The sequence below is a fragment of the Mastomys coucha genome, unplaced genomic scaffold (assembly GCF_008632895.1).
Source record: "Mastomys coucha isolate ucsf_1 unplaced genomic scaffold, UCSF_Mcou_1 pScaffold20, whole genome shotgun sequence".
NCBI classification, from domain to species: domain Eukaryota; kingdom Metazoa; phylum Chordata; class Mammalia; order Rodentia; family Muridae; genus Mastomys; species Mastomys coucha.
The window spans coordinates 100,152,474-100,173,994 of NW_022196903.1; the positions used below are offsets into that span (position 1 = coordinate 100,152,474).

Sequence of the window (21,521 nt, forward strand, 5' to 3'; positions counted from 1 at the left end):
TTTATTCAAAGTACAAGATGATGTCACAAAACTGGATTTGAGATTGAAAATTTCAAAAGACGAAAAAAACCTGGGTTTATTTATAGTTAAAAACAGGAAAGACTTGGTTAAAGCAACAGATAGTTCAGAACCATTGAAACCATATCAAGACTTTGTTATAGATGTAAGTATGTATTAGGTTTCATCAGAAACTAGTTCTCACTAACTGGAGAGAAGTAACTTTTTCAAATTGTAGATCTGAAATAAGTAGTTAAATAGTACAATGAAATTGTGTTTAGTATGTGATAAAACTGTGTCACTTAGTCTAGGGAACCGGATGCAACTGCCCGCGTGTGTGAGCTGCTGAAGTACCAAGGAGAGCATGGTCTTCTCAAGGAGATGCAGCAGTGGTCTGTCCCGCCATTCCCTGTGAGTGGACATGACATCAGGAAAGTGGGCATTTCTTCAGGGAAGGAGATTGGGGCCCTGCTACAGCAGTTGCGTGAACAGTGGAAGAAAAGTGGTTACCAAATGGAAAAAGATGAACTACTAAGTTACATAAAGAAGACCTAAAAAATGAGCTCCGTATGAAACAGTGGAAAGTCTTGGTAAGACTGGTTTTCTTTCCTTCTGTGTCTACTGAAATCTTAAGAAACAGCATGAGTGTACATAGAAAAACTAAGCTCAAGTCTACCTCCTCTTAACACACTTAACTCTGAATTTTCCAACTCTTTTGGAGCAGTGCCAGGTGAGAAAAGTCATAGCTGTTACTTATTTAGACTGGCTGTTGATCTTAAAATATGGTAACCATTGAAGAAAACAGTTTGTGTGCTAAAATAACTTAGTTTATGTTGTCTTACCGTTTCCTGAACTAGCCCACAAGTGGCATCTATTTCTAACAGGATTGTTCAGATTTCAGAAAGTTGCAGGAGTAACAGGAGGACTTGTGTTGAGACCTTTGCCTTTATATCAGGTGCCACAGATAGTGAACACACTGTTTATTTTATTAATTAGATATGGCTTAGGTTTTTGATATTTTATAATTAACTCTACTTACTGCATAGCCACTCATAGATATCTGTGTACTGTACAAGCAAATAGCTGCTTTTAGATTTTGAATTTCTTAGAAGTCGAATAGGGTTCTGTTCTATAAAAGGGAGCGTCAAAAATCTACTTCACCCAGGTTAGAAAATACCTGGATTTTAAACTATGGAGTTCCTTGCTGTTGTCATCTGCATAGATGGAGTGACATCAAAGCTGCTATATTGTGTAAGTTTCCTTTAAACAGTACTATCTGAAAGTAATGGTAAACAGGGTATGGATCATCATATTATACTGCAGCAGTAAAGGCATAATTCCCCCACTTCATCACTGCAGCTTCAATGAAACAGAAGGAGAGCTTTTTTTTTAAAAAAAAAAAAAATGACATTAAGGAGTAGCCTATTCTTGAGTTACATTTTATTACTGTACTTACACTTTTAAGTACTTTACTTGATTACTTTGATATAATTCAACTAAATAGAATAGATTTGGATATAGGTATTAGTGTTGGCCAGGTTTATGTAAAGATGCCCTTCAGTTGCTTTAACTTTATTTCCTAAACAGTATAATCCTAGAAATATATACTGTTCACTTATATTTGCAAATGAAATGCAAAATGGACATATACATTAGTTAAAGGGATCTAGCACATCACAGGCTCATCAAATAAATAGTGCAAATACACCAAATGCTATTATTTCTGCTCAAACTGCTTATTGTACTCTTTAATATTTTCAAAATGTACAAATCAGTATTTCAGACAAGCTAAAGAAAGGAGCAAAGTCCTTTTAAAATTACACTGCCTTGCCTCTGTCTTGTGCTTACCAACTCAGCTTCTGGAACATTCATCATTTAGAGCAGTGGTGCCCCAATCCTGTTCCATAGCCATTCCCATTAGTTCAACTGTGTTTTCTTATCCTATCATAGATTCAACAGGATAATCAATGGCACCAAGCTACTTTGCAAATACTTATGAACCAACCTTGTGTTTTATACTGCTTTCTCATTCCCTAAATATGCTCTTGAGCTTGGTAGCCAAATGCTGTAACCAACTACACATTTATCAGAGGCAGTGATGTCTGGGCAGATCTGACTTCAGAATGGATCTGTCAGGAAGTCACTCCTACAGGTGCACTTATAAACAAAGTATTACTTTGTCTGGACTTATTTCATCTTCAGTCTCTGGAATTGTGGGTAACAAAGCAGAGCGAGTTAAGCCCCAAAATTTTTGAGGCGACATGTCTTTTTTTGTGGCTGTAAATTTCCATCCAATGTGGCTTGCACAAATCTTGCACTGGGCAATGGTCCACGCGTACCTATAAGACGAAGGAAAGATGTAAGATTAGAAAACCTATTTTTAACCTTTAGTCTAGGTCATGAAATTTCTCTTAAACCTCAATTTTACAAAACTACCTTGTTGTAGTTTGGTAACTTATCACTGCACTCGTGTTTGTGTCGCTATTTGCTCCAGCTTTAACCTCACTGCTTTTCTCTACATTTCTGTCGGAGATGCAGGTGAGGCAGATGAAGGAGAGCATGAGCCCCTTGAAAACAAGGCACTTCTGCTCTCGAGTTACCATTTTTCTCAGGTAGAGGATTCTGCACATAGTGCTTAACATTAGCATATTACTGTTAGCTTTACAATCCTCAAGAATGATGCCAAATAAGATGATTTTTCTTCAAGTGCGAGGATAATTAAGTCAGTAATCCCTAATTCTTCTGCCACTTCCAAAGTAAAAGGGAGACCAAGGTTAAAGCAAGCTAGAAAAAGCATGATTTATTTACTGGCTTCTACATCTCATATGTCCCTGCTTTTAACCTATTGATGATATGATTAAACTATTTCTATCCTGTTTGTTTTGTATACTTTCTAGAAGCTTCGTTTAAGACTAAATGAAGAGTCAACAAAAAAAGTACTTAGCCACATTACCCAGGAAACCAGCTGTGCACTGTAGAAGGCCGGCCTATCAGATTCAGGTTGGAAGCTTTATATACAGTCAGTGTCTCATGTACGTATCCATGAGGATTCACATATGCTGCCATTGGACCACATAAGGATAAACTGCAAACAAAGAAATAATGCGGAGAACAAGACAATGAAAAGAAAAATAGGATTTCCAGGTTTTTACTTATCTGGGGTATAAGTTATGCTTTTTAACCTTTGAATTTTAGATATTATACAGTACTTTGTGTAAAATACAGGAGGTTGGGAGATATTCTATTGGCTTGAAAATATTCTTTGATGATTCATAGGAAAATATACTAGTGTTTACAAAGCCTAGTGAGGCCATGTGTTCATCTTTGGACAGTTGGTTACTTTACCTAGATATCAGTTTCCTTACTTTCTTCACTTCTGATGAATTCATCAAAGTGTTATGTTTAATAACATCAGCACATATTCAGAGACCCCCCAATTTTGTTCCTGTGTAGCAGAAGTAGGTGAAGTGTAATGCTTGAAGCATTCATATTATGATTTAAGATGGGATGTCTGTAAACAAAAATTGAGGGGAGAAATATTGTATAGACATTATGGATGTTTCCAGGAAGGATAAACACAGGCCTTCCCTGTCTTTATGTTCTTTACCGAGTATATTTTTAGGTACTGGTGGAAATATGCAAAGTGGACCTCAGAATTCTGAAAGGGAATATGGAAATATATTGAGAGATAGATTAAAAAATAAAGATCTTACCTAAATATTTCATTCTTTGTTGTTATTTCTGTTTCTTGACATTGTTTACAGCAAAGGGAAGTGCACTAAAAAAGTTAAATGGAAAAATAGTCATGTTACCCAGATGATGAATAAACTTCTCTAGGGTACTAATGTCTTGGAAGATCACACTTCCAAGGAGACAAATTTACATTATGGACTGCAAAAGTAATTTGAAATGGTTCAGATTTACACACTGAATATACCAGATTCAAAGTTGAACAAGACCTTATATTTTAAACAAGTACTTCTAGTATCCGACTATATTACTATACAATCGAGGTAGCATGTGAGCTCAGCTGTCTGTAGCCTGACTGACAGTCTAAACGATGACATGGAGGCTCTACTCACTTTGTTCATGATGTCTAACTCACAGCGAAGCCGTTGAATAGCACTGCCAATTTTAAGGAGCTGAATTCTCAATACGTCATCAATAGGAAGACAAGCAGCTACTCTGTAAGAAAAGTCTTAAAAGACAGAGTGAGGTGTGCAGGTTTTAAACTTAGGAATCATTAATATACCCTTAAGTTGTTTTCCTTTAAGTCAAACATACTTGAAGTGACTTATAAACAAATAGAGATGACATATCAAGCTAAGTCTTGGAGCCAGCTTCACGCCTCTAGAGAACAGGAAGTATCTACATGAGAGTCACTTTGGCAATTCAACTTAAGTTAGAAAATTAACAATAAGTGGATTCCATTGTGGCTTGCAATATTACTTTTTTTTTTTTAAAAAAAAATGTTCAAAGTAAAAGAAATGTAAATGCCCTTTTAGAATTCAAAGGTTGGTTTAAACTGAGTAATGTTTAAGGCCTTTTTTCCCCCATTATCAACAACATGCCAGAGATAGCAAGTACTTGCCATACCTATTGGATTTGCAGGAAGAGAGTCATCTTTCAGATTTTCATCCCATTCACGGAGCTGTTTCTTAATTCTATCCATTAATGTTTCCTGGTTTAAAACAAAAGCCATAATGTTCAGCCTTTAAAAACATACACTGGTACTAAACCTGAGACCAGGTATGATGTCTGTATTGTAAAGGTGAAACTGGTTGAATTTAACCCCCAGGCTTCTCACCTTAGGTTGTATATTCCAAGGAGTATGATTCTAAATGCCTTTGGGTGCTTTTGTAGGCTGCTGCTTGAATGGGTTCTTCTTCTGACTTTTCTCAAGTTCTTTTCTGACTTAGTGCAAATGGCAGTGTGCTCCTGTAGTAAAATTTGCTATCTACACATTTCACTCAACAACCAGTTTTTATAGAAAGTGCTGTCTGTCTTTTCCCAGGCATTAGCACACTTTCACAGACTGCATTTGAGCCTTTGTGATGACTCAAAAACTGCTGAAAGGCAGAAGCCAACTCCATTTCCCTTCAGTGGTATGTACATCGTACGTACTCAAATTATTTGTTTAATTTTTCTAGGTTTTTAGATTTCCTGGCAGGGATTCACTAAGACATTTGTTTAATGCTTACTATGTGTGTTATACCCATCTTTCCCAAACCAGCGTAATTGTCATTGGGCTTTGTTCCAAATCAAGATTCTTTACCCTAGTATTGTTTCTTAGTCGGTTTGTAAGCAGGGGCAGTGTACTCTTGTACCTGACAAGCAGAAGCCTTTGCAGATGCTCACACTCCTTAATGATGCAGAGATATGCAAGAACATACTTGTTTGGAAAATATATACTTACCTTTACATGACCCTTTATAATTTTAATAACCAAAGTTTGCCATCATATTTTGCTAAGTTATAAATAATAGGACTATAAACATTTTAATAAAAGACAACTTTCTAGTAATACCTGCCTGTTTTACTTTAGTAAATTACAAGTACTGAAGTAATATACAAGTTTCAGTCAAGTTACTTACAGCGTCATATAATGAATACAGCCAGCGAGGCCATGATGTCAGATTTGCACAGTGAAACTTTCTCTGAAACAAAAAGTGTCACTTATTAAAATTCAAGGGAAAGGTTCTAATAATACAAATAGTAATAGCTGAAGATGATTATTCTTACAAAAACAATTATAATTTTAAAAAGATAATCACCAACAGATTATTATCTGAAATGTTTGACAGTTTAATGCTTTTGAAATACTAGATCTGAAATAAAGATGTAAATACTTATAATACCTTAATGACAAGGACCCACTCTGAGAAATGCTGCCCACAAAGTACACTTAATGATACCTGAGTGGTGAAACTATACACCTAGGCTACATGGTACATTCTATCGCTCCTAGACTACAAGCTCACACGGCATATGTACTAAGTATGGTAGGCAACTAAAACACTATAAACTAAGCTTTAACAAGTTTAAAGGAATAAATGTTATGCCAATATGCGACCTTTATCATGGATGGAGTATGTAGAACTATTAATTGTTCCTGTCTAAATATTGCTACAGACTATATGCAATATATATTAAATATATAATTTTCTTCAGTAATCTTGTCCAAGATAAATTCAAGTAGAGTTTAGAGGTGTATTTCAAGGAGATACAATTCTTGTTTACCTAAAATATTAGGTAGCTCCTAATATTTTAGGAATTACCACATGGTAGAGATAGATTTTCTGAAGCACCCATTGGGCTACGGCTCAAAGTAGATACTTGAAAGAAAAACTATAGCTTGGCATAACTTCTATTTCAGCCTACCTAAAAATGATCTGGATGATTTCCTACTCATGCTTAGCTCAGGAGTCTAGCCTAGTGAGCCAGAGCAAAAGACTTAGGTCTTCTCCAGTATTTGGGATATTATACATCTATAAATAACATTAAAAAGTAAATCACAGCCCATGAGGCTTATACTTTTGGGAAAGAAGTCTACTTCCTAAAATTAGAAATGCTTTAAATTACAAAATAACAGGAAACCAAGAAAAAGTTTCTCTTGAGGTGGTTGGTTGACTCATGTTCAACGAGGTAGAAAAACATACTTTCTTTCATATTAAGATGGTTACTTTTGTAACATCAAGGCATTAGAGAGTGTAGTGCAAAAGTGTAATCTGACACAAGATAAAGAGAACCCCAATGCATTTATTTACATAGTCATAAGTAAAAGATAAATGGCACCTTAACATAGTAACAGGAATGCATTGAACAATGCCATCCTTTTGCATGGCTCCAACATATAAACAAGGTGGTGTCTCAATTCCCTTTGAAACAAAGGACTTCTAAATATCTTTATTCAAAGATATTATACGAAGAAATGTGTTTAATATGTTTTTAACAGTGATTATACAAATGGAAGGGAGAAGTTAGTTCTTATAGAGCAACCGCCTGAACTCAACTCTCGTCCTCTTGACTTGCCAGCATACAGAATGGCTTCTTTTCTGTGTCAGGAACGTTCAGCAGTTCCCAGGTGTTCCTAAGGTTTACTTTGTAAAAGGGTCATCCTTTAATAAATCTGTAGTCCTCGCCACAAAGTTGAGGTACTTAACGGGGCTGAGGACTGTCTTCACAGAAGTTGCAGTCATTCAGAGAACAGAGTTTACGGATGATGGCACACAGAAAGGCCCTTAAAATGAAACTGCAAAAATTTTTAAAAATTGTGAAAAACCTATTAAATTCACAATGAAACCGATAAGATAATGGGAAAAAAAGTTAAATGTAATCATTCTACTGAATTCCTTTACATGGGCTCAGAGATTATTTTTAGTTTGATCTTCTATTACAGTAATCAAAGTAAATGTTAAAACTTATTTAAATGAATTGGAAGTTAATACCTTTTTTCTCTCATTTATCAAATTTCCTCTAATACTGAGAGCTGGTTTGATCTTTATTATTCTATATATGCATAATATGTGTGCAAGGGGAAAAATTAAAAGTCTTTCTGTGTCAAGAGCTGAATACTTAGGAAGTTTCACTAAAAGTAGCAGTGAGAAGGCCAGAGACCCTAATTATATTCATTGTTTACAAACTTGAGAAAGCTACAGCAGTACTGTATGTATAGACAATAACAGGAGAGTAAAAGTTAAAACCTATCTGGTCCTAGGTGACCAATCAAATCACTGTGAGGCGTGACAAACTTGGCAACTGCTATGGGGCAAATATGAGCCGTCTGGAGATAGCGATACTCATATTAGAATAAACATGGACTCCTGTTTACAAGAGAAAACCATGTGCAGACACTTTCTTAGGAAGTTACTAGTTACAATTAAGAATACTAAGGCAGCACACCCCACATAAAGTAAACCATGTAAAAGAGCACACCAAATCCAAAACTAGCCCATGATAGCCGAGAGCAAGACGAGTCGAGTGTGATTATAATGACAAAAATCAGAAGTTCTTAGAAGCCTATGAGTCAGTAGGAAAAAATATAAACAGAAACTTCATAGACAAGCACACAAGGCCCTTAAATAAAATGCTACAAGTATGCAAGTTAAGTTGAATCCATGAGCCGCACTTATCAGAACGACAAACGTGGTTGTGCACTGTGAAACCATGGGGACAGGAATATTAACACTATGAGCCTCTCTTACCAGGGCTGTTAAAATCAACTCCCAGACCGCCTTGTCAGGTCACCTCACTACCAAGGTTGAGCATATGTACCTGTGCAAAAGGAATCTGGACATTTAGTGCCGGTTTCAAGGAGGACTTGGTGCGTTGTTACAATGTAACCACACAGCAGCCTCCTGCAGCTTTAAAAAAGAAATAATGTGTCTGTCAAAGGATACAGAAAAGTTTCCTGAAAGACACTGTTAGCAAAGAGAAGGATAGTGGCTATCCTTTTACATAATGTATAAGAAAAATGCATCTTCCTAACTTTATAAACTCAAGGGGAATAAACATTAGCCTGTGGGAGCATATTTGAGGGTCCTGCCTTTGTAAGTCAGTGCCCATTACACTCCTGCTCTACAGCATGCATTGGAATAACCTTGTGGATGAGCATTCAACACTACACTTTATATTTCAGTCAACTCTTGTAATAAAATGACAAGTTTTATATATGGATAAGCTTGGACAAAGGTAAATTCAAGTATGTCATCTCACATAATCTCTTCCAATCATGATAGTGAGTTTAGAAAGGTACCATAATTTAACAGTAAAAAAGAAAAAAAAGAAGAAAAGTAAATGCCAGTTTCAAAGCCCAAATATCAGGAAATCAATTCTCTATGTAGAATGGGTTTGAAGTGTTTCTCAATTAACTTGGCTAATGTTTTTCCCTTCTCAACATCCACCATGTTGAAGTATGTGTATGTCTCATCAGGTCTCTACTGCTACTTGTCACAATGGGACACTGCACAGAACACGCAAGGAGGCTTCAACACTATTTGAGGTGATCTGAGAGTAGTTTATATATGTTGAAGGTTAACTAACTACATCCCAGGAAGACCATATTCTCCAAGATCCTTTATCTTCCTTATAAGAGGCATGACAACTACCTTCAAATCATGCTAGCAGTTTCTCAATTCTGCCATTTTAATTACTGCTCAGCCATGGGAAAAGGACACATCCTTTACACTTTGTTTTATGGTGGGATGTACAAGTGAATGTGAATAAAATCTTTGAAGACTGAACTGACCCCAGGTCTGTCTAACCTAAGCAATGCATGCCCCATTTTCAAAGTAATTGAATATCCTCTTACACACACAGTATGCAGATTTAACAGGAAGTGCTGACCAACCATCCCTAGAGCATCCTGTTTTAGAGTCTACTTTTTAGACACATTGTGATGGGTCTAATAGGTACAACAGAGTTTAGAAGTCACTGGGTACAATATACATTTTCTAAAAACAGTTTTTATTTTTATTTTGACCTGAACAAGGAAACCTGAAACAATCTGAAAAATTCAAAAGCTGAGGGACTCTTTTTCTTTTCTTATTCTCCTGTTCCCCTCCCCCTATTCCCTAATTCCTTCTATTGAGGCCTTAGAAACTCTGACAATCAGAAAAGGGCTACTGAGGGCAAGTCTAGGATGATAAAAGAAGACAACTCAGTAATGTCAGGTATCTGTCCCCAGACAAGCAGAGACCAGTCTTTGCTCTTTGAGCCAATGAAGGAAAAAAAGAAAGGAAAAAAAGAAAGGAAAAAAAGAAAAATCAGTGTTCAATGTAAACATAAGGAGGAACTTTAGCCATAGAATATGAAAAATTTAACCAATAAGTAACACAAATCTTAAAGTTCAAAAGTTGTGTTATGAGCTTGAACTGAAGTTCAAGTTTAGAATTTCATAGTCCTGTAGGCCAGACAGGATTTGCTATACAGGGCCAAAAAGTCAGTTATTAATTACAGTCCCATCATATATTTAGAACTTTTCAAAGGGGAGTTTAGAAAGTAGACATAATTAAGGATTCCCATTACCATCCCAGTTTGAATTTTAAATCTCAATATAAGTCCTGCTGGAAAAATATCGAGCCATTGAATGGACAGCTAAACATGGGTATGACATGTAGGAAACAAGCATCTCCACAGGAGGAATTCCCACATAAACATTCACTAGCAAACAAGTGGCAGACTCATTTAGCATTAAATAGCTTAATTTAAAAAGAAAAATAAAACCTCCTTCATAGAGCTATCTTTTGACATAAGAATTATTTTAAAAAACACTGTGAATGTAAGTCCTGGCTGTTGTATTGATAAATAGGGTTAGATACATTGAAAATCTCTATGCCCAGTTTGGAAAAGGAAGTATTTTGTAGATAGACCAAAAGCTGCCTGCAACTTAAGGCAATAACAGTGTCAAAGCGTCAAAGTATATTACTTTCATTATCCTTTTTGCACGTGTTTAAGAAGTCTAATTATACTTCTTAGAAACACTAACTAAAGCATACCGTATGTACTATTCACGAATGGCTAACAGAATGGAGAGCAAGAAGAAAAATTAACTGTATATCCTAACAGTTATGAGACATTAAACACAACTTCTCTAGAAACTAAATACTAAATGTGATAGAACAGTGAAAAGAAAATGAGATACTTGTCACAAAAATTATACATTAATTCATATCAGTTTAGGGTGCCAAGCTACTTACATAAAATGAAAAGCCTCCCTACTCTAACTTAACAAAAAGTAAGGTTCTGAATCATTATTCATAAGATTTTTATGTTTATAGTGGAAATAATACTTTTGTACTTTTACAAAGTACTAAAAAAAAAAAAAATTTATTCTGAACTTAAAAATGAGTACATTTCTCAGTTTTAGGAAATCATAAATTTTGGAAACGCATTTGTACCTAAAGCTGTATTTCCATGAGCCCCTACAGTGAAATGAGGCAGAGAACAGCTTTCAGTTTGGTCCTAAGAGGTGAAATCATTTAGCCAAAGAAATGCCTGAGAAGTAATGCCCAAGCAGACATAGTTGGGTTTCCTCAGCTGGGATCAAATGTAGGACCTTGACCATGCTAGGCAAGAACTCAGCCACTGAGCTACATTCCAGCAGCAAAGAAACAATGCCTTAAACTCTCATGTCAACTTCTGGGTGTCAGGAAGCATGGAGAAAAACAACTGACAAAATCTTTCCTCTGAAAAGTCCTAGGGCAGCATTCCTTTCTACTGCCACTGAATGCTAGCCCAAACAACTCTGACCCTTCCTCAGTGCAGCACTTAACTCAAAACCAAATACGTGATTAGAGTTCCTATGGCGACTAAGAGCCACAGGCCATTAATACATATGTGACAGGCAGAAAATCAGGAATGTCTTACAATTGTGTGACATTTGACCACTACTGTAAGTTACTTTTCATAAATAACAACCGGCGAATTATTTTTACATCCATCTATGATCAAGGGAGCTACAATGTCTAGAGAATGTCATGAGAGTTGTGACTTTTTAAAAGCAATCTGTCTTCAGTTCTAGAAGACACATAAGAAATTAGCATCTCACCTTCTGGTATTTCTGCCACCATTTACATGAATACTGGTCTTCCCAAGAGATGGGTTTTGAAGGAAATATCTGGCACTTATTGAGTGATTCTAACTGAACTGCAGACATAGTTGACGGCAACACACACTCTGGCAAAATTTGCACTTTAGCTTGCTGGATTCTAAAATAAAGAGAATCAAGTATGTTGTTCATTTTTAGATACACTAAGTTAAACTGTAAGTTTCTTGACATAGGATAATTTTAAATAAGATTTTCCCAAGTTCCCACTATTAAGCAAATTGACCAAATGGTAATATATAAATACGTACAAGAGATTCTCAACACAATTTTCAAAAATCTTAATATAAAGTATGAGATAACTTAGATATGGATTTCAATCTCAGAATTAGAATCAAGAGATTATACATTTCAGATAAATATGCAGGCACAAATGAAGCAAAATTTATTTTAAAAACTCATCATGCAGGCTACAGATTATCTTGACACATCCAGGGATAATACAACTTTCTATCCCCTAATCTCTAGACTGTAAGCCTCACATACTCTTTGTTATTACCATCCAGAGAGCAAAAAATAGGTAGAGAAAGAATGGACAAAAACCCACACAAATAAACTCTGGACAGTAAGACTACAGCATTACAAACATATCACATATACACAGACACACACACACACACACACACACACACACACACAGAGAGAGACAGAGAGAGAGAGAGAGAGAGAGAGAGAGAGAGTGAGTTACTAAACAAAAATTTATTGTACCAAAGACATTGTGGAACCAACTTCATGGTCTATTCAACATGTCTGTGGTTGTGTGTATGCATGCGTGTGTGTGTGTGTGTGTGTGTGTGTGTGTGTGTAAGTCTGTTGATTTTCCCTAATGTGTTTATGACAGTTACTTTATGATTATAGTAGCACTGTTTTATAACAAGGGTTATAAAGCACATGAAATTGAGGAAGATCTGAAAACTTCAGGATTTTGCATTCACACTGACTAGGGACTATTTTTATAATACTTGTAACAAGGCACTACAAGTGTAGATGGTTAATGTATAAAGAAAGGCCCAGAGCATCTAGCTACATCCCAGTAGACCTGCAAATGCAGTTCAAAAAAACAACCTTGTCTCTTCAAAATCAAATGTTACACTATTTTAATTTTCACCTAAAGTGTTTCTGATATATAGTTCAAACTCTTTTAACTACAAATTACTTATCTCAGATATGACAGATAAGAAATCTTATAATTCCAGCAGGATATGATTTTCTTTTTCTGTATACTTCTAAGAAACAGCTTTCGAAGAGTCCTACTCTAAGTCAAATACACCCTTCTGTGTATTACTTTGTAAAAAGTATATGTGTGTGTGTATGTATACATATATATATATATGTATATGTATATATATATATATATATATATGTATGTGTATGTGTGTGCTAGAAGGTAACACTGTGCTTTTCATATATGAAGTGTAATTTAGGTTAAAACAAAAATTGAATCTTAAACTTCAGATTTCATAGGGTTAAGTTTCCAATGTGCTAAGAAGAAATTCTGGTATAACGGTCAAAAGCTAGTTTGAAAGTCAGAATGTGGAACAAATCAGCTGTTTCTTATTTCCTTGTATAGTTTGGGGCAAGTAACCTCTCTGGTACTTAAGCTTATTCATTTACCAAAGCAGAGGCTGTCCTAGACCACTTTTATGGTGTCTATCATTTGACTACCTTAAGAGATGGTGGACCAGCGAGGAAGTGGGGGCAAAGGAATCTTATTCCAGAGGGCTTTTAAGCTGACACACATCTTTCTGAAAGACCTTAATATAGAGTGGAATATGGAATACTAGAAACAATTCTCTTTCCCAAGGTCTGTCCCTGTCAGTGTTGTGTCCGTCTTCACTAGATTCTAGCCATGTTTCATGCTCTACTTTCTGACAGTGACTCCTTCTAGCTTAAGTTTTAGAGTTGTGCACAACTAATTACTGAAGTCACATACAGAAATAGACTAGCCAAGTCAGTTTCTTTTGTAGCTTCTAGAAATATTCAAAGATAACCAATCTGTATCAAGATGTATACAGAGAATAAATTAAAATGTGTTAGTTAGTGTCAAAGAAATCCACAGTAACAAAACAACCAGCCTGTTATTACAATACAGAGTCTCGGATCACTTCTCATTTACACAATGCTATCCCAAATGTAAACCACAAAAGTTTCAGTCACTTCTCCAGCAGCTTGTCTAATGAGGGACTCAGAAAGGTTTTGAATTTATATAATAAAATGTTCTAGAGAAGGATCAGGAGAAAACCAAGCCACTCAAGACTACACACCCTACCCAATTTATTGTCTTAAATTGCTGCCTGACTTGTACACTTTTGTTACTTAATATTTACAGCTGTTTACAATATGAGCATTACAAACAATAAATCCTGTCCTCGTGCAGCTCATTCTTGCTGATTCCTAAAATTTTCCAACCTTCCTGTGCTCAGATACCACATGAACTAAAGAAGTCTGACAGAACTTTCAATTCTGACCACACACTAGTGAACAATTCCCCAGGAACAGGTAGAACCCAGAGGCTGTCTCCTAAGGCATAGCAGGTGCTTCCTGTGTGCCAGAGACAAGACATGACACCAGCTAAAACAAATGTTTGCTTCTAACTCATTTCCTTTTTAAGAAGGTGGGCTAAGTTAGCAGAATTTGATGGGAAAAGGATAAACAAACACTGTATTTCCTGACCATATGAAAAGCTATGTTAACTATGTTACTATCCCCAGGGAACTTCTAAGCTTCACACAGTGCAGAGACAACAGCATTTCATTACTCATATAAAGGACATCTTAGGATGATAGACAACTGACACTGCAAACAGCCACACATCTCCACGGCTGGTGCAGCTGCAGTGTAGCAGTTGGCAAGTGTTCTCAGTGTGGGCTTCCAGAGCAGGAAAGCTGCCCATACCACACCCTCCTGCTGCACACGCTGATCCCAGCTTTGCCTTCTACTCTCCGATGCGGAAGAGCTCTTCAACTCCAAAGCCTTTCCCCTAGCGTCCCTACCTTTGGGGTCTGTATTACTGTTCTCAAACCTGGAGTGGCATTACAGTCACCTAAAAATATTTTTAAACAATGCCACAGCCTCATCCCACATTAAGTCACACTCTGGACTGCGAGATGAAAATGAAGCCTCAACAGTTTTACGCTTGACAGGTGACTATGCTAAACATCAGCATTGGAACTACGGATGGGCTGTCACCTTAGAAAGCGAAGAGAACAAGTTCTAAAATAACTAGTAAATTATAACTAGTAAATTAGCAAAGATCATCTCCCTGGAAGATGTTCAATGTTCCTTACCCATCCGACTGTGTTCGAAGTTCGAGGACCTTGAACCTCTGCCGGCCAATCGCTTTCACTTTCACCACTTCAATTCCAAACTCCTGCTCCTCTCGATATGCATAGATCTCTGCTGTTGTTCCAAACTGTGCTTCCCTTTCTTGCACATTACTTCCAAGACAAAAATGTAGAGTTTTCACTCTGGCTAATAGTAATGCAAAACTAGCAAAGCAATACAAATGGGGCAAACAATGTGACAATTTACAACAAGCCAACCCTCACTGTCAAGATACCACACAAGGCTCCAGAAGGCAAATAGTGCATTTTAGAATGAAAGTAGACTTTTAGGCTTCACTGAAATGACCCAGTGCTAAAGAGTTTTAAATATTTTTTAAATCATTATTATTATTAAATTATTATTATTAGTTATTTCACAAAGTGAGCATTCTTTCACTGTGGTAGACAATGATGGCTGCTGCTAATTAGCAGCACTATGAAGGGGAGGGGCAGAGGAAGGGCAGGCGGAGTGATGAGAGGCTTCCTGTTTCCATTTCCTGCCTCCACCAAGGTCCCCTCATTTGCCACAGGCTATTTGAAGAACAGCTTCAGTTAACCACGGTTTTATACCAGTACAACCTGTGTGAAACAAGACGGTTTGCTTCACAGTCCTGGCGAGCATCTGCAAATCCCCAGCTGGCTTTGGCTGCCACACTAACCTTGGCAGGGTGGTAAGCAGATGTGTCTAATCTCTCACCTGTATGCGAGAACTGCAAAGGTTCTGTCTTTCTGGATTAAGTTCCGCACCATACTGACTTCTTGCGGGTGAGAAAGCTGCAGTGGTAATGTCTGCCCAGGAATCAGGATCATCATCACCTCGGGGAGGACTGGGATCACCTGACAGCTGTCATCGTCATGCAAAGTCCTCCCGTGAAATTCTTCCATGTCGGCTCCCAGGTACTACTCAAGAACAGAGTCAAGACACACACTTACTACACCTCAGTCCACTAAAGAACAAAGCAGAGGAAAAGACTACACAGAGCACACGTTTATTTAAATGATCTTGGTTATATAAGCATGCATCTACCAAACTCTAATTTTTGATCTAGTATTTCCTATTAGATCTCCCAATTTTTATGAAGAATCACTCAGTATTTTGTAGTTCAAAATATTTTAACCAAAACTACTCTATGTCCAAAATTGAAAAAGCATAGGGCAGCGTTTTAGTACTTAGAATATTGTCCCACATCCCGACAGTTCTGAAACGACATTAAGAACACTTAATGGCTGAGTTACTAGCAGAACCACTCAGAGGAAGACAACTCCTCAAAGAGTTAGGATAAGTCTAAACATTAAAGTTGTATGTTTACATATTAGAAAGTAGTCAAGAATCACATGAGGATATAGTATGATATTGCTTCCATTTTTAAAATTACATGCTTATGCACTGGAAAATAAGTCTGTTCTCAAGCTGGGTAGTGGTGGTGCACGCCTTTAATCCCAGTACTTGAGTTTGGGGCCAGCCTGGTCTACAGAGTGAGTTCCAGGACAGCCAGGGCTACACAGAGAAACCCTGTCTCAAAAAAACAAAAAACAAAAAACAAAAAAACAAAACAAAACAAAAAAAAAATTCTGTTCTCATCCAGGAACTATAGGTATGCAGGAGTCCTCCTGTCAGTCACCTGCACCCCAAACTTAGGAAATTCCAGCCACAGAGAAAGGCCCACATACTGCATTTGTTAAGTGACTAAATTACATACTGTATGTGAGGTTGGCAGACTGGTGTCAAAGTTTATGATATTTGGTTTTCTGGCTTCCTTACTATCCTGGTCTTCAACTTCCATTTCAATTTCATCATCTTCATCTTCACTGTCTGCTGAAAGAGAATAATAGATGTAAAAAAATGAGATCCATTTAAAAATAAGAAAAAAGAAGTCAGCTCTGTTCCCATTCACACACCCCCAACTGAGGAAAGACACTCTTAAAAAGACAGTGGCAGAGGCTGGGTCTGTGATCTCTCTGCCTTTCTTCCTGTTTGTTTGTTTGTTTGTTTGTTTTTTGTTTTGTTTTTTTTGGAGACAGGGTTTCTCTGTGTAGCCCTGGCTGTCCTGGAACTCACTCTGTAGACCAGGCTGGCCTTGAACTCAGAAATCTGCCTGCCTCTGCCTCCCAAGTGCTGGGATTAAAGGCGTGCTGGACACTTTAAGATTTCTGGGAATGTTGGAAAAATAGAATTCTAGCATGCCAAGACTATCTTCCTCTATAGTTAGCACGGTACATGCATCTGGTATTCTTGGGACAACTAGGTTCTCAATATCGGCACATTACTGTTAACTAAATTCTTTCTCTTACTTGGACTGCCTTAGATTCTCAGCCATTCTCCATTTCCTGTTTCCCTCCAGGACAGCACATTAGGTTAGGTGCCATAGCTCTTTTGCTGCCTGTGGTAGGTGCATGCTGGCTGGTCGGCCTTCCTTATCAGGACTTCACACAGCATCCCTCAATAGGGGGATAATTCTCAGAATTCTGCTGAGGGCAGTGCCATTTCCTTACCTCACATCAAGGGTACATACAATCAGCCTGACCTAGCGACTGATATTCCCCTTGATTTCTGGTCAGAAACAGCCACCAGCTTTCTGCACTGTAAACTTTGCCCCCCTCCCCTGCATTTACACCACACTGTTAGAAAGCAGATTACTAGGTCCAGCCTAACGAGATAGAGCTAAACTATGCCAATCTCCTGTATGGATGATTTTTATCTTCTCCATCACTACTAATTCTAACACCTTACATAATGAATTCCAATTGATTAAAGCTTAGCTTTTTCATCTGAAAAAAAAAAAAAATGAAGGCTCGAACAAAGTAATCCCTGAGGTTCTTTCAGACTTTAGCTACAAAGAGTTCCTCTGTGAAAAAAGAAAGCAAGGAAGAAACAAGCAGGCAAGAAAGATCTGTTAATGAAACTGGGAAAAAATACCATTAAAACCTGGCTCAGGGCACTGCTTTCCCAGTGACTGCTCTCCTGGCTTTCACCATCATATTTAAAAATGAAATGTTTGCAATTATTTTCATAAACACTGCTTTGTCATTCTAAATTTAAAAATAAAGTTGGCACAAAGAAAATACATTTTAAAGGAGATGTCTTAAGACCTCTACCTGCACTTTTTTTTAAAATGAAAGCTAAGCTGATCCACTTGATAACTTGATGCTACCAAGGGCAGAGATGGAAGTCTGAAGGAATGAAACACATCACTACTTTCTAGAGGTGGCGTCTGTCAAGTGCAAGCTGTGCTTTTCCTGCCAACTTTGGGTTCCTTTTCCATAGATGACTCTGTTCCTTGTAATGTTTCCCACTCAAGGACTCTGTTCCTTGTAATGTTTGGAACTGTCTGAAGATATCTTTGACTGTCACAACTATAAAAACCCTGGTAATCCAGACTAGGAGTCATCCAGGCATGCTCTAACACACACCGTACTGCTTAGGGTGCACCTTACAAGGGGTTTTCCAGGCTGAAAGGGTGACAATTTCAAGGTTGGGAAACAATGGCCTAAATTAAATCTCATTTCTGTTCATATATTTTTAAATACCTCCAAAAAGTTTTAAAGTGCATAAGGTTTCATTACAAATTGGTCAGCTTTTCCATTATGAAAACTACTATTTACACCAAACTACCTGTAAGTAGGTTCTTAACAGAAAACACAAAAATTTTACTTTACTTTTATTATAAATTCCTAGTATAAGGCTCTATCAAAGAGTTGAACATAATTCAAGTTGTATGCAGATAGTTTATGTTTAACATTTCTGAACATGTTTTTCTTGACAATAGGGAAGTTTATCAAGAGACAAAGACAAAGCTGAATTTAATTTTTCTGAATTTAATTTTTCTCATCCACAACTCTGAGAATCTAGATTTTACTTGACATTTGGAGAAACCCATTCTCTTCTTTACTACAGCAGGTTTAAGATATCTGCTATTAGCTCCAGGGCTAACACACCTGAAATTTCCTATGTTTATTCCTTGAAAGAATTTGCTCTGTATGGTAGCCATTCTCATAAACGAGGCTAAAATTAACTTCTCCAACTTGGTTATGTTTACCTTTTAGCACTTAAGTTGTCCAATATAGATTCTTCACACCGAAAATGTTAAGCAATTTCCTTAGCTCTTAAGGATGATCACTTTTCAAAGCAAGTTACACTACATGAATTCAGGGCACAATCCAATGTTTCTCCAGAAATAAAACTCTTATAATTTGGAAAACCATTATTCTATATCTACAACATCAGGGAGCCTCTTCCTTCTAATATTTTAAATTAAGAAAATACAGACTTTTCAGAGCTCCTGATGACTGCTGACAGAAGGTGAGCATCCTCCTCCTACTCCACCACTCACCCTAAATGTTTGGTCCATTCACACTGGAGCTACTGTCCCTGAAATCTCTTCTGTTGAAAGATGACCACCTTTATGAACTTAAGCTAGTACAGCTTAATAATCAGTGACATATAGAAAAAGTGCTTTCTATGCACTGGCCCTCAATCAGCATTTCTTCCTTCTGTCTACACTACGACCAAGGAACAGATTCACACCCGAAGCACAGCTTTTCTGAGGCAACTACCTGAAACCTGACATTATTTCTTCACATCCCACAAAAAAAAAAAAAGTTCCTCACTGAAATGACTAAACATGCAAGTTTTCAACAACTTAGGACTAACTTAGTCCACAATTAATCCTAAGTAAATCTCCATCACAAGATTTTCAAATCCAAGAATAATCCCTACCCATCAAGAATCACAGGAGGAGTTGGAGACATAGCTCAGAGGATTTGGGAGTACCCGGTATCCAGTCCAGCAAAGAAACACAAGCCAAGAACACCCTAACAGCAGTTGCTTATATGGCTTTAAATGAAATGCTCTTGCGGTTGTAATTATTCTCAATAGCCTTATCCTAACTGTGAACCTCCTAAAAGTAGCAGAATAACGGTTTTCATACAAACAAAGGTTAACACACTGAATGGCTTATAACTACAACCAAAAGGCCTTGAAAATGGTCTGTGTTGTGTATAGCATTCTAAGAACAGTATGTACCACTAGTTCATGTCCTTTCAGTGTTCAATACTGCTACATAAGTTGTCATAAACCATAAAAGCATAAAGTAAGCAGGAGGAAGTTGGTAATACCGCTCTCTCGAGTATTTTAACAGTAGGCATATTCTTGGCAAGCCTGAGAAAAACCACCAAATAACTGCCTCCACAGGGAGATAGCTAAGAGAGCTGTGGTGGCAGATCAGTACACTGCGGAGCCCTCTCTCTGCAACTGTGTGCGTGCCCTTTCACGTCCCTGAATGGTACATATTTAACAATCCGTCGATAAGTTTCTCCTCTACAAGCAAGGATCTGGACAGATGACAGGTGTAATAATAAACGCAGAAATGCATGCAAAGCATTCACTGCGGTGCAAGTGCCTAGCTGTTAGCTGTCAGTCTTATTAAAAGGCAGGCGAGCAGGAAAAGTAACGGCTGCTAATGTGACCAGGTTCCCAACTTCCTCTAGCCTCAGAACATTTCAGGGAGGCCTGCTTGAGGGAAAGACGGAAAGGAATGAGGTCCCTGCTCTGGGAATCGAAAGTGCGTCGCCTCTACATCCTCAACAGCCCAGGAGACAGGCCGGGAGGAAAGCGCAGGGCGGCGGCGGGCGAGGCTCACTAGAGGCTTCCCCCTGGCCGCCGCGCCCGAGTAGCTGTCCCCGTCCTCCCTGCGGGATCGGCTCCGGGCATCTGTCTCCACCCATGAACAGGCGCCCGACCCGGGGGTTACCAGGCAGAAGCGGCAGGTGGTTTCCCATGTTTTGCGCAGCGTCCTGGTGGTCTCCCTCGCCGGCCATGTCTGTTTACCCGCAAAGGAGCCTGGGAAAGGGCGGTGCCGGGACGCAGGGGGAGGATCTGCGCTACGCTGGCGCCACGCTCCCGGGCCACAGCGCCCCCTGGCGGCTCCAACGAGGCGAGCCGATCATGTGTAAGGAAAAGGGACCCAAGGCCATCCATGACCCACTGCCCTTATACAAGTTATACAGCTCCCTTCTCTTCCCAGCCACAAAGACGTTTTGACAGGTGGGAAACCCAAGTCTGTGTTTTTAGTGTCCACTTGGAGCAAACACACGTCCTTATACAGCATCCTCTTTTGTCTGGAAGTACGGACTGTTCCAGGGGCCCGTTGGAATATAGCTGATTTTTAAAACAATTTCAGTAGCCCTCGTATATAGCCCCAGATTGACATGTATCAATATGAAGCAAAGATTTGCAAGAACAGAAAAAGGCTGATAATCACCTGGAAAATAAAACTGTCAGTATATAAGCTAGCTTAGTCATAATGGCTTCACTAAGTGAAAAATGGATCAATGTATGGTAAAACAATTACAATATACCAAAAGAAAGAGAATTGTTCTAGTACTGGAATCGTCGCTGGAATTTTTTCTTTTTAATTTCAAGAGTGTATATAATATATTCCCAACATGTTTTCACTGAAGAATAAAAATTGGAAAAATAATGAAATGGCGAATGATATCTAACGAAGGAAGTAATGGTGGTAGGCAGAGAATAAGAAGAAGGGAAAAACAGTAAACTAATGAATCTGAGGTTTTAAGACATCCTACCCCAAGGGGAA

At 37.9% G+C, this 21,521-nt stretch overlaps 2 protein-coding genes across 5 annotated transcripts in view; one reads left to right on the forward strand and one right to left on the reverse strand.

The window, feature by feature from the left end:
- Trnt1 (tRNA nucleotidyl transferase 1) overlaps positions 1 to 3,717 on the forward strand; it is a 12,630-nt gene extending 8,913 nt beyond the window's left edge. For all 3 annotated transcript variants that reach the window (XM_031382792.1, XM_031382793.1, XM_031382794.1), the window contains exons 9-11: positions 18 to 163; positions 304 to 587; positions 2,895 to 3,717. In XM_031382792.1, the coding sequence (XP_031238652.1) occupies positions 18 to 163; positions 304 to 552 (395 nt within the window). In that variant the 3' untranslated portion in view covers positions 553 to 587; positions 2,895 to 3,717. The remainder of the gene's footprint in view (positions 1 to 17; positions 164 to 303; positions 588 to 2,894) is intronic.
- Positions 1,423 to 20,777, reverse strand: Crbn (cereblon). Of its 2 annotated transcripts, none has more exons than XM_031382790.1 (11): positions 20,676 to 20,777; positions 16,626 to 16,741; positions 15,623 to 15,825; positions 14,890 to 15,039; positions 11,546 to 11,705; positions 5,592 to 5,654; positions 4,594 to 4,678; positions 4,080 to 4,195; positions 3,711 to 3,775; positions 2,951 to 3,082; positions 1,423 to 2,336 (listed from the first exon to the last, which is right to left on the reverse strand). In XM_031382790.1, the coding sequence occupies exons 1-11, from the start codon at positions 20,740 to 20,742 to the stop codon at positions 2,156 to 2,158; spliced, it is 1,338 nt and encodes a 445-aa protein (XP_031238650.1). In that variant the 5' UTR covers positions 20,743 to 20,777; the 3' UTR covers positions 1,423 to 2,155. The 2 variants fall into 2 exon arrangements, with proteins under 2 accessions (XP_031238650.1, XP_031238651.1); XM_031382791.1 differs by having other exon boundaries at positions 16,626 to 16,738; positions 20,676 to 20,764.
- Positions 20,778 to 21,521: the final 744 nt, after the last annotated feature.

What these genes read in the sequence shown, in the direction of transcription:
- Crbn (XM_031382790.1), bottom strand. Translation starts at nt 20,742, where the DNA reads ATGGCCGGCGAGGGAGACCACCAGGACGCTGCGCAAAACATGGGAAAC. An exon ending in CTTCGAACACAGTCGGATGG is followed by an intron (nt 11,706 to 14,889) that starts GTAAGGAACATT and finishes TCTTTATTTTAG; the next exon opens with AATCCAGCAAGCTAAAGTGC. An exon ending in ACAAAGAATGAAATATTTAG is followed by an intron (nt 3,083 to 3,710) that starts GTAAGATCTTTA and finishes CTTTGTTTGCAG; the next exon opens with TTTATCCTTATGTGGTCCAA.